The sequence below is a fragment of the Sciurus vulgaris genome, assembly GCF_902686455.1.
Source record: "Sciurus vulgaris genome assembly, chromosome: 13".
NCBI lineage: Eukaryota > Metazoa > Chordata > Mammalia > Rodentia > Sciuridae > Sciurus > Sciurus vulgaris.
In genome coordinates this window covers 60524552-60537743 of record NC_136474.1, presented here as the reverse complement: position 1 = coordinate 60537743, position 13192 = coordinate 60524552, and the positions used below count along the sequence as shown (strand labels likewise).

Here is a 13192-nt window from a genome sequence, read left to right as displayed (position 1 = left end):
AGGTTTTGCAGGATCTGCTCCACATCAACTTGGGAGAGGAACAGCAGATCCCAGCAGGAGAGAAAGCAGGGCCAGCAGCTTTGGGCCAGGAGGACTACAGTGCTCACCTGTTAACATGTCTGAAAAGCAGCATGGGATGGAAACCCCAGAAACATCCATGACTGTAATCAATAGGGACTTGGTAAATTCCCAACACAGTCACACAGAACCTGCTCTATTTGGTTGCTTTGAATAGAGGAAGAAAATAGCTCTAGTTCTGATAGGAGCTTCTGAGAAGAGGCATCTGTACTCCTACAATATGTACCATCAGAAAAATGAGAAATTACACTCTATTTATGTATGATTTATCAAAATATGTAAATGCATTCTATTGTCATGTACAACTAATTAGAACAAATAAAAAATTAATTAAAAAAGTAGTTTTCAGAGTTATAAATGTATACCATTTGGGTCCTTGGCACCCAAATGGAAGGATGAAAAAAGGTAATTCTTGCTAATTAAAAGTGCCTTGTGAAAGCTCAGCATGCCATTTATAAGAAGAGGGAAGACCTTTGAATTTGCTCTTGTGTTGTTTGATACACAGATACATTTGAGTACCTGCCATATTGAAGGCAGAGTGCTCAGTCGTTCTGATGGGGTAAAGAGAGGGCGCCCACAATAAGGCTTGCATTTAACACCATGTGAGGAGCGGGGACAACTATGGCCCTGATCTAAGGCCAGCTAGTCCCCAGCTGGCTCTGATAATGTGCTGAAATCCAGGGATTGAGTCAGATGGCTCTCTAGGTCACTTTCAACCCAAATATTCTATTATGACAGACAAGAGTAAGCTTTTTCATTCATTTGCAGAGTAAGAACATATGATGTCTTATTTTTTTAGATCTGTCTGTAAAGCTTTTAGGGATCATGAATTCGATTTGAAAACCATTACCTTTTATGAGTTGCATGTAAAATTTCAAATTTGAAAATCATGATGTTTATTTAGCTGTTTATGTGTTTGTTTTGTTAAGAATCTGTAACATAAACATGTTGCTGATAGTACAATAAGTGAAAAGAGCTGAGTTAAAATTTTTTTTCCAGTGAAATTTTTTTTTTTTCAGATCTAAGGAATACTTTCCTTTTATTTGTATTTAATAAAAGAATAACATCAATTCACAATAGCTTTGGAACCAACCTAGATGCCCTTCAGCAGATGAATGAATAAAGAAAATGTATTTATACACAATAGAATATTACTCAGCCATAAAGAAAAATGAAATTATGACAATTGCTGGTAAATGGTTGGAACTGGAGACTATCATGCTAAGTGAAATAAGCCAGTCCCCATAAACCAAAGGTTGAAATGTTTTCTCTAATGTATGCTAACCCATAACAAGGGAGGGTAGGGAGGGTACGTACAGAAGTTCATTGGATTAGACAAAGGGGAAGAAAAGGAAGGGAGGGGGGATGGGAATAGGAAAGACAGTAGAATGAATTGGTCATAACTTTCCTATGTTCATACATGAATACATGACCAGTGTAACTCCACATCATGTTCAACCATAAGAATGGGTTCAAAATTGAAATGGATTGCACCCCATGTATTTATAATATGTCAAAATACACCCTACTTTCACGTTTATCTAAAAATAATGAATAAAAAGTATAAATAAAAAAGAATAATGCATAAACTTCTCTCCAAATTGTCCAAATATCAGCAATTAAGCGTATCTTATTAAAAACCAAACATCTGGGTGTGCTGGTGCACACATATAATTCCAGCAACTCATAAGGTTGAGGTAGGAGGGTTTCAAGTTTAAGGTCAACCTCAGCAATTTAGCAAGATCCTGTCTCAAAGTAAAATAGAAAAGGGGTGAAGATGTAGTTCAGTGGTAAAATGCCCCTGGGTTCAATCCCCAGTACAAATGATAAGGAAGATGATGATGATGATGTTGTTGATGATAGTAATGAAATAAAGAAAAAAGAAACAAATATTGGTGGTTGTAGTGGCCGAGGACCATTTCCTGGCTACCAGTTACTGTCAGACCGTATTCAAGATCTCAAACGTTCCTATTGCCTGAGATGTCTTGGCCCTTTCTTACCTGAGGAGCCGGAGCTCTGCCAGCAGGGTGGGGTTTTGCTGTGCCTTCTCTGGTGTGGGCTGAGAGGCTTGCTCATGTTCTAGCCTCAGCCTCTGGATCTCCTGTAAGATTTCTCTTGGGAAAGAGGAGAAGGTGAGAAACCAGGGTCAGTTAACTTCTGGGACACTAGCATCTGAGCAGATTGATCTATCAGAACAGAGAGACAAGGAATCATCCTGTTGGGGAGCAGAACCAACCCTTATTCATCCACAGACTCTGTGTGTTTATGAGGCGTTGGCCTAGCCATGCGGGTGCTGTGGGTGAGGGCCTTGCAGGATGTCATGGAGTGTTATCACCAGGACCTAATCATCTCCCCAGTAAGTCACGTAGTGCTGTGGTAATGTGTCCAACTTTGATGAGTGCACTGCTTAAGAGACAAAAGTGTATCTTCCCATTATTTATGATCACACTCTGACACCATAAAGTACCCACAGCTATCAAGTAAGAGGTGCTTGGAAGGAAAATAAGGATAAATGGTGCTCATTTCACAAAACTAAATAACCTCATTCTCTCACTAAGAATAACATTCTTCTCACCGAATTTATCTGAGATGCCCCCAGGTAGGCAACATGCTCTTTTTTCTTAACATTTTCAGCTTTAACAACGGGTCTCAGTAAGGGCAGCCTTAGAAGGAAAGTGATTCTAAAAGGATTCATGTAATTGAGTCTGTGACACAGAGTGCTATTGGTGTGACCTCTGTCAGGGGGTGAGACATGTCAGCCTATTATTGATGCTAGGCCTAGGCTGTCCTGATTTGGGGTGAACATTAGGCTGGCCATAACGGATATGCACCCAGTACAAAGCCAATTACCTCTAAGTGAGTCAGAAGCCATTAAACAAGGTTGCAAGTCACATGTTCTTGGGGACTAGGGGTGTCAGTCTCCCACTTAACAAAACGCACAAGTCACAGTAAGACAGAACAAAGATTGAGAATGGAAGGTAAACTCGGTGAGCAAGGGAGATGGCATTCCATCTTTAAAGTAATTTTAATTGACACAATAATTGTGCATCTATATGGGGTATGATGTGATAATTATACACATGCATAATGTGTAATGATTAAATCAGGGTAACTAGCTTTGTTTTTTGTATTGGGACCTTCATATTCCTCTTGATTGAATAACAGGTACCAACATATAGTTAATAAGGGATAAGTTCTAGTGTTCTATGGCACAGGAGGTGACTATAGTTTACAATAATTTATTATTTCTCAAAATAACAAAAAGAGAGAAGCTCCATGGTTTTCCATTGGAAGGGGTTAATTTATGTCTGTTTCCTAAACACAGCGGGACCAGGAGGCTAATTACCAGTGAACCATTACACTTTTCATGGGTGTGGAGAAAAGGCTGGACTGTGTAATTCAGTCATTCAATTACAGAAGTCTGGTAAGAAAAAAAAAATATGAAACAATACATAACATGCATTGGTAGAACTGTGCTGTCTTCTTTAATCTTATTTAACACTATAACAGTTCTATGATATTTAGATACTATTATTATCTCTGTTTCAAGAGTGAGAAAATCAAGGAATAGAGCAGTTAAAAGACGTGTTCAAGTATCAGAACAAACAAGTGTTGGAGGTGATTTGAGCGCAGGCTGGCTAGCTTCAGATGCTGTATGTCAGACTGCTTCGGTTTCTGAGACTTGCTTTGACTGGTCTAGCCTAGGCAGGCTCCAGAGAGTTCAGCTACTGCAAATACTAACCCCACTGTCTCCTCCCAGGGTGATAAAAGGAAACATTATCTTCTAATGGCCATGGCTGACAGGGTGCTGTAGTTTGGATCTGGAGTGCCCCTGAAAGGCCTGTGTATTAAAAGCTTAGTCACCAACCTGTGGCACTATTGGGAAGTGGTAGAACCTTTAGGAAGTGGGACCTGGTGGGAGGCAGGAAGCTCACTGGGGGTGTGCCCTTGAAGGAGATATTAGTAAAAATTCACAAGCCTATGAAATATCTCATCTTGGTTGCCGTGTGAATCTGCTCTCTCACCTCTCCATAGCACTTTGGTTTCCCTTCCTAATCCTCTGCTTCCACTGGGGTATGCAGATAGAACACTTGAGGGGGAATTGGGACTTCCTTTGTGGAAATACCTGGGATATCTGCCTTCATTTGGGTCTGTTACTTTCTCTGCTTTCTGGCTGCCTTGAGGTGAACACATCTCCTTCCCTATGTACTTTTGTCATGATGTATTGCCTTGCCACAGGCTCAAAAGCAATGGAGCCATCTGATCATGGACTGAAGCCTCTGAAAGCATGAGTCAAAAATAAACATTTCCTCCTTCTAAGCTAATTCTCTCAGGTATTTTTTCACAGTGATGGAAAGCTAACTCACATGTTCATGAATTACTTAGGGTAAATGCAGTCATGAAGCAAAGTGAGAAACTATCCTCCTCTTAAGCTCAGAGATCTGACTGTTGGGTTAACTATCACTGTGGTGACTGTGGGACCCAGAGTGAGTTTCTTTGGTGCAGAGTGTGACATGGATAATTTTCTGGACAGGGCCCTGGAGTCTTTGTGGAGCATGAGGCTGCTGGTGTAGAGAGAGGAGTTCAGGATGGACTCGCTACTCCTCAGGGATAAGTTAAAAACTCTAGGAATCATGAAGGAAATCAGGGACAGGATGAAATTCTCTTTCTACCATTGCTTCTCATTCTTGCTTCTTTTTTCTCTCTGGTTCTAGAAACATATATGCAGAGCATGCAATAAAGAATGGTATCAAGGTAGAGTCAGAGTAGTTAGAATATTCATATTACTTCTTGGAATCAGAAACAGATTCACATGAAGGCAGATTTCCCTGGGGTCTTTCCTCAAAGGAAGTGCCTATTCCCCCTCAAGTGATCTATCTCCATACCCCAATGGAAGCAGAGGATTGAGAGGGAAAACAAGGCTCTCTGGAGAGGTGGAAGAGCAGGTTAATGTTGCAACCAACATGAGATATTCCATGGGCCGGTGAGTGTTTACTTTAGTCTTTTCTTTCTAAGAAGGGATGTAAGAGTGAGGTTGACCCTTGTGGAAACTCAGACCAGGTTTGATCTGTTCCTTCTGATATTGCACACACATCTCTTTGACCTTGACATGGTATCTCTTATTTAGAAATCCAAACTCTGATTTTCCTCTTTATATTAGGACAGAAAGTTGGAGGGCAGAAGTGGGGGGATCAGAGAAAGAAAGAAAATCTGGGTGGCATGAAGATTAATACTGGAAAATTCTTGATAGAAAGGTTAGAAGTGAACAATGAAGAATCTCATAAAGGAACATTCCACAAGTGTTGATTTTTTTTTTTCTAATCACCTCCTGTTTTGTTTCTATTAATTCTATCTCATCATCATCTACTTAAAGTACATCCTCATCCCTTTCAGTTTCTACCTAATTTCTTATAAATGCAATATGTCCTGACCTAGGCTTTCCATCATGACATTATAAGATTTAGATTCTTTGGCCTAGTCTACAAGACTTGTATATTGATGTTTCCATTTTACTATTCATCTCTACCCCTTGGTGCTGGCCTGACAAGTGTCTTCAGCACTTTTCTCAAAGCTTATGGATATTTTTATTTGTAAATCTCTCTTCCATCTTGCATGGCCAAATTTCACTGTTTTTAAATGTGCCACTAAAAACCCACCTTCTCTACAAAGTTTATTACACCTATCTAGGCCACAATGATGGTGAAGTGGATCACACCTTCACACCTTGAAACAAAGACCCAGATTTCTTATTTCTGACACCTGAAATCTATGGTTGGATGTTATTAATCCCGGCTTTGAACCTTTCCTCATTCAATAACAACTTGCTAGGTAGCAGTCATAGCAAGTTTTAGAGAAAAGGATCTAAGGGTCGGAGAAGTAGGTAAGGCATGATGCCTGTCAGAAACAGAACAAATGGACCATCTAGAAAGTTAAATCCTTCTGTAGAAAGTGGCCTCTACTTGGGCATAGTTCAATCAGGCCTCAAGTTGGCATGGCCTTCCAATTCCAGATGAGTCCATCCATGTGTCCCTCCTTTCCTGCTTTCTTGTTTAGCTCTCTCTGTTGACTTTATTATGAGGCATTCACTGATGTACTGATGTCTGTTATTCTGACTGACTCATTTGGAAACACCTTTCTTGTCACATGTTATAGGTTTACTTTGTTGAGTAAAAAGAAAAAAAAAAACTTTACATTTAAATTCTAATATTTGCTAAGGTTTTTTTTTTTTTTCCCCCCTAAAGGAGTTGAAATATTAGATTAAGTCAAGAATTTTAAACTGGTACATTTTTCTTTTGCGGTACTCTTTTTGGTGCCCAAGTTGGTGTAAGACATCAAGACAACATCTGAACGTGACCTCAGAGACTCCCCTTCACCACCCATACTCACACAGCAGTTCCAGGGACCTGGGTGGCACAGTGGTTCTTTTGCAGTGTTGGCTCTGAACCCTCCTGCTGGTAGTTCACGTGCCTTCTCCAGTGCCTCCCTGTTCCCACCTGACCTTGGTCCTCAGCTACCTGCCCTTTCCTTTCCTTGCATTGTTTCTCATACTGGCTATGAAGTGCCTTTGCTCATTTGAAATCACTGCCTTCTCTCAAACACTCTTTCTGACCTAGGACAATTATTTTCACATGGTAGATATAATAAAGGAAATACAAAATAAAATAAGCAGTTTCACAGACTTGCAACTATCCTGAACAAATTCCAATTTATATGGGTATTTTTTTTCCCTACCTCTTCACCATGCTTTCATTTTCTCCCTTTTCAAATGTTGCCTCCTATTACTTGGTAAGTTGAGAGGGATCATATAGGGCACATCTCTTTGGGAGGTCAGCATACAGTAATAATTTTAAAGGCTATAAAATCCTGGTGTCACATTTATGGGGCTATTTCCATTCTAATTTGTAGTCTCCTAATGAAGAGAGATCAGTCCTGGGACAATTAAGCAAAAAGAGTTTTTCTATAAAAAATATGAAAATGTGCCAACAATTGGCACTTTCCTTTAAATTTTTATCTATAGAACTTTAAAGAATGCTTTGAAGTAAATGCATTTACTCCAAAATTCTCAGGTAAAAGTCTGTACATATGAAATGATTATCACACCCTCTTCCTTTATCCCATAACTTCAAAAGTGACATCAGTGTTTAAGAATGGGATGAAGTGTTTAGATATTTTAATGCCATTCCAAGAAACAGAGAATGTATGAATCGTTCCTGTGCTGAGCTTACTCAGTACTGAGCTTGAGAGCTGACTCAATTATTCAATATTTTCTCATTCAGGGTTTTCCTGAGCATCTCCAATGTGCCAGGAATGGTTCTGGGCCCCAGGGAGCTTCTGATCTCAAAGAACTTCCGTTTCAATGATGGAAGACAGACAATAAGGAAGGAAGCAAACTCCTTAATAAGATTATTTCAGATAGTGGTAAGAGAGCTTCTCTCTCTCTCTCTCTCTCTCTCTCTCTCTCACACACACACACACACACACACACACACACACACACACGCATGCACACACATGAACGAGATGTAATAGAGAGCTGTTGGGGTAGGAAGTAGTGGGCAAGAATAGATAGATGGTGTTTAGGAGGTAGCATTTGACTGGAGTCCTGGATAATTGGAGGCAGACATCCTTCAGAGACCCAGAGGAAGAGCTTTCTGGGCTGCAAGTGCAACTAGAGCAAAGCATGTAAGACATGAAGAAGCTGCTCAAATCTGGAGTGTGATGGGCCAGGGGATCTTACGGCGGTAAGGCAGGCAGGAGCCAGGTGAGGTAGGACCTTAAAGCTCATGGTAAGAGAAGTTGGTTTGAATCAAAGAGTAATGGAAATTCTTCAGAGGGTTTCGACCTGGGAACAACAACATGACATGATTCATGTGTTAAAAACTGGCAGATTGGATTGGGTGTTGGTAGTGGAGATGAAGTGGGCAGTTTTCAGGATATGCTGTGGAGATAGAATCAACAGAATCAATCTGTACTGAATAGGTAGAAAGGACCTGCTGATGGAATGGATGTGGAGATGTTTGGTTGGAACAACTGGGTGATGGTGGTGTCATTCCAAGTGCCTCTGTAGTCTGGGGTCCTTACAGGAAGCCTCTTTGGTGAGCCTCCATGGCGTCTCTGGCTGGGAGGGATACCCTTTGCCTAGGACCCAGGAGGACCCTATTGCACTGTAGCTTGTTAATAAAAACAGATGTGTCAGAGAAAGGAGATAAGACATTCAAGAAGTACAGCATTAATTGTGTTGCCATCTCAGAACACACACACACACGCACACAAAGTTTTCTAGTGAAGTTTCTGTAGACTGAAGATATAAAGAGTAGGCTTTTCAGAAGCCAGTGTCACTGACTCAAGATGTCTTCCCTTAAATTTGCATACAGGGTGAAAATCCCAGACCTTAGGTTATTAATGAAAGCACAGATTGATCAAAAAAGCCAGCATGTCTAGAAAGCCTTACCTGTTCTTGTTTTCTAGTTCTGCAATCAGCTGTCTTTGTTGCTTATTTGCATCAATGGTGAAGGAGATGTCAGGAGCACTTCTCTGCTGAGTTGGCTGCTGTAAAATATGCAGTTCACGTGATTTATTACTAGGAATGTGAACCCACATGTGTTTAGAAACACGGGATGCATGGACAGACAAGGAAGGGAAAACTATTTCTATCACAATAAAGGACAAAAACAAAATTAAATTGCTATTCCTTTCCTAAGAACCAACTTTTCTGCAGATCTAGAACACACCTATGCAGTGAACAAGAGAACATAATTTGTTGGCAGACAAATAAGCAAAACAGGAAAAAAATTGTTTTTCTGCTTTCTGATTTGAAGTCTTTGGGAAGCAATTTCATTCTTGCCATGTGTTCTCATGGCAATTATTCTGTCCGTATAGGTGGGTTTAAAAATGTTACTGTTGAGATAACTCTTTCTGTAGAACTACTGTTCAATCATTCTTATTGTAGATTACAAAATAGCTAGAAGAGAGGATTTTGTTTCTAACTCAAAGAAATGGTAAGTATTTGAGATGATGGATATGTTAATTACTCTGATCTGATCATTATGCATTGCATATATATACACATAAACATGTATATATATCACATAAATATGTATATATCATAAATATGTATAAATATGCCATAAATATGTATAAAAAATAAAAGTATTTTGGCAAAGGATGTAGATCAGTGGTAAAGCACTTGCTTAGTGTGTGCAAGGCCCTGGGTTCAATCCCCAACATAAAAAAAAATGTAAATAAATAAAAATAAAAGTATTTAAAAAACTAAAAATAGATTTCTAACAAAAATTTCATAGTTTTGTAAACAGTTAATTTATTTTCTTCTTCTTTTGGTCAAGATGCTTTCATGTATGTCTTTATTCATGTATGCAATTTTATATCCATGGATTCATATATATTAGTTTCTTCCACCTTCATACCATAGCAACCCATTATTTTCAATCATGCAACCAACTTTAATAACTGAAATATATGCAGTCACAGCTTTCTCCATTCTCATATAATGATACATATCATAAATCCTATTATATCATATTTGTATGTATGTATATGTGTATATATATTCATATATTTGTGTGTATATATTCATTCAAGGGTTTATTTGGGATTATTTTATTTTAAAAAGGGGTCAGACTAGGTAGATACTAGTCTTGTTTTCTTTGTTCCATGGTACATTACAGAAATTCCTTCAAGCCAATTTTCATTGCTTTTAAAAATCATAAATAATTTTTCTACCAAAGAACATGAAGCTTTTAAAAATGGCACCTGCTACGTAAACCAGAAGATATAGAGAAGTACAGCCTGTTTTTTAATGTCCATAAACCTAACTGTTCAGGATAGTAAAAGTCTGGTTTTCCTAAAATTCTCCTGTGATTTTTACTTTGCATTTCCTTTTAATAAGGAAACAATCTGTGTTGCTAATGAAAAATTCTGAGGTTTTGTGTTCTTTACCATAAATTGGCTTTTGATGGTTAAATTTGGCATGTGACGGATTTGACCTATGATCCAGGTTTTCCCTGTGATTTTGCTACATTAATTTTCTCTTTCTTCCATATGTTTTAAGCACGATAAAAGAAGGGAATTTATTTGAGCAAGTTATGGATTTCAGTAATCGGTGTGCTCTTTATATTAATGGATCAGGAATTATCTAGATGAAGCAGGTGGTGAGTGGGCCTAACAATGTTATAACCATAATACTTCAAGCTATGATTTTTTTGCTACATTAGAATGATAACTGAAAACTGGAAAAATGGAAGAAACCATAAAGCAGCCACTATTTAGTGCTGGTGCTATGGCATGTAAAGATAATATGTAAAAAAGTGAGATGGTGGTATTTTGATAAAATTTTTATTTATGGACACTAAAATTGAATTTCATGTAATTTTCACTTGTCATAAAATATGACTCTTCTTTTTTTTCTACAAATAAAAAATTAAAAATTATTCTTAGCTCATGTACAAAAATGGGCTGAATTTGGTCCAAGGTAGTTTATTAATTCCTCAAGAGTTAAGAAGTCTCTTAATTTATTTGTAACCAATAGATAGTCATCAACATAGGGAGAAAACAATACCAATCCATAAATAATAAAAAAGTCTTTCTTTGAATAGTAAAAATATATAGCATCTAACTTACTTGATTTTAAAAATTAAGACTAAGAATTTAAAGTCAATAAATTCAAGAAATAATAAAAGGAAGGTCAGAGCTATATAATAGGCCTTTTTGAGAAAAAGACAAGAAAGAAGAAAACAATAAAATATTTGAATTGGTTGAGAAAAAAGAAATATAGGCAGATTAAGAGAAGCAAAAAGTAGAGATGAAGGGAGAAAGAAAAAGAAGGGGAGATATTTATTAATTTTTATTGAGTTAGCATACTTTCATCGTGTAATTACATTTAGCCTCTTCAATTGATGGCATAGAGAGAAACAGATAGAAAAGACAGAGCCAGAGGAAAACAAATTTTCAGAATATTATTCATAAAAGATAAGATCATCACGCTTGAAATTTGGTATATAAATTTCTGATCTCGCCACCTCTCCCTGTTCAGAATAAGCAAAGGAGTGTTCCTACTCCAGATGTCTGCTGCTACAAGGAACATGGACCTGTTCTTGTTAGTCTTTCAAGATAAACTAAAAATTCAGCGTTTTAAGGTTACCTATCTGATTTGTAAATGCCGACAGCTAATAAAGATTTGAAAGCCCTGTGCGGCCACATAAGACACTTCTGCAGGGAAAATTTGGGCCATAGACTATTTTTTGTGATCACTAGCTTATGTGCCACGTTCTTCGTAGTTTATTATCTCATTTGACCCTAATAACATGCAGCCCTGGTATATATAATAATTATAGTTATACCTATTTACAAATGAGGAAACTGAGCTCAAAGAAGTGGTGCCTTGCACGAGGTCATGGACAGCTGGGACTCCAACTCACAAGCCCACATTGCTAATTCTATGTTTTACTGCTCATACCCTCTGTCCACAGAGGTTTATGCATGAAAAAAGGACAGAAAACTTGGAAAATAGATTTTGCCAGAAACCTTGTTTTTCCTTTCTTTTTGAGTAAATTCCCCAAAGGGGGTTACTTCTAAAATCTAATTCTCCCGTTCCTTCAGTTGACTCTAATTTTCTTTAGCACAATTGTTTCTTAATTATAGCATTTACGATTTCACAGAGTCCAGCACAATCTCTGTTTTACCATGTCTGGGTTTGGGGTCATGTAGTGCACTTTTAGCCTGCTTGCATCACTTCCCATTGTAGATCATGGTAATTTCTAACAATATAACAGTTGCTGATGTCACAGAAAGCAAGTTCCAGCGCTAATGCAATGGGTCATGGCTCCCATCTGGGATCATTATTTAACTGCTCAGCATGAAGGGCTCTGATAATGGCAACATCCCTTGTGAGAGGGGCAGGTAGCAGATTCCTCACTTTAATGTTCTGCCACTCATTGTTTTTTGTGATGCATTAATAGCAGCTCACTCTCAGTTCAGTGTAGATGAATTTCAAATAACAGTGTTAAATTGTTGCTTTTGCTTTAGAGATAAAAGCAGGTAAAGAAAGATTTGAGCCCTATTTCCTCTACTAGTGTATTTCAAGTGTCACTTGCAACTGTTCTGCCTTTAACCTAGTATCTCTGCTAAACATACTTGCCTTAAATTCATTGAAGAATCATAACCAGTCCTCACCCCTTTCCTCATGTCCTCATATGGGGGTGGGGCAGGGTAAAGGGGGTGGGGTGGGGCTTCTAGTTTGACCACATTGGCACATTATCATAGATATTTTTTTCTTTAGGTCTCCCATTTTAAAACTGAGAATTCCCTACTACCAAGAAGCCATAAATATAACAACAGACACATGAACCCATAAATTAGTACTATTTTCTTGGTAATTAGAATCAGCTGTAATGATAAAAATGGACATGGCATGTGAAATTCAAGGATCCCAGATGCCAACACATGAATCCTTTCACTCAAACTACTTACAGACGAGGAGGATTCTGCTGCCAGTCTTGCTGCATACCTGGCGATCAGCCTGTGCTCTTCATCAAGCCGGTTTGAACTCTCAAGCATACTATCCAGAACAGAGCAAGAAGTAGAGTGTTAGACAATCGAGAAAGATTGACATATTTATCTCACCATCAGGGGGTCTTCCTGTTTCAATTTTTCAATGCCAAAAATTTGCAAGCTGTACAAAACTCTGCTAGGTTAATGATCTCTAACTTTGATTCATGACATGATCTAAGATGTGGACAAGAATTTAAATAATAAATCCTGAGTTCGCTCAATGCAATCATCTTACTAAGAGAGCTCCAAAGAGAAATGACTTTTGTAATCAACATTTCTGATATAAAAATACATTCTTTAATTTAGTTTTGTTGTCAATATTTTAATTTCCCTATTATATGAGTAATGCATGGACAGAATTCATAATGTTAGAAACTATGAAAGCAAGTAGAAAGAGGGAAAAAAAAAAATAGCTGGAGTTAGTTTCCAGTGACTTCTTCTGCTGGTTTTAACATCCTTACATAATTTCTTCCCCTCTAGTATGGGCTGGCATTACTAACTTGCTTTTGATGAATAGAATATGGCAGAAGGAATGGAATGTTGCTTC

General features: G+C 38.0%; 1 protein-coding gene across 17 annotated transcripts in view; it reads right to left on the bottom strand.

The window, feature by feature from the left end:
- DTNA (dystrobrevin alpha) overlaps positions 1 to 13192 on the bottom strand; it is a 357757-nt gene that overhangs the window by 30770 nt on the left and 313795 nt on the right. For all 17 annotated transcript variants that reach the window (XM_079108515.1, XM_079108517.1, XM_079108514.1 and 14 more), the window contains 3 exons: positions 12565 to 12652; positions 8531 to 8628; positions 2079 to 2192 (listed from right to left, as the gene is read on the bottom strand). In XM_079108515.1, the coding sequence (XP_078964641.1) occupies positions 2079 to 2192; positions 8531 to 8628; positions 12565 to 12652 (300 nt within the window). The remainder of the gene's footprint in view (positions 1 to 2078; positions 2193 to 8530; positions 8629 to 12564; positions 12653 to 13192) is intronic.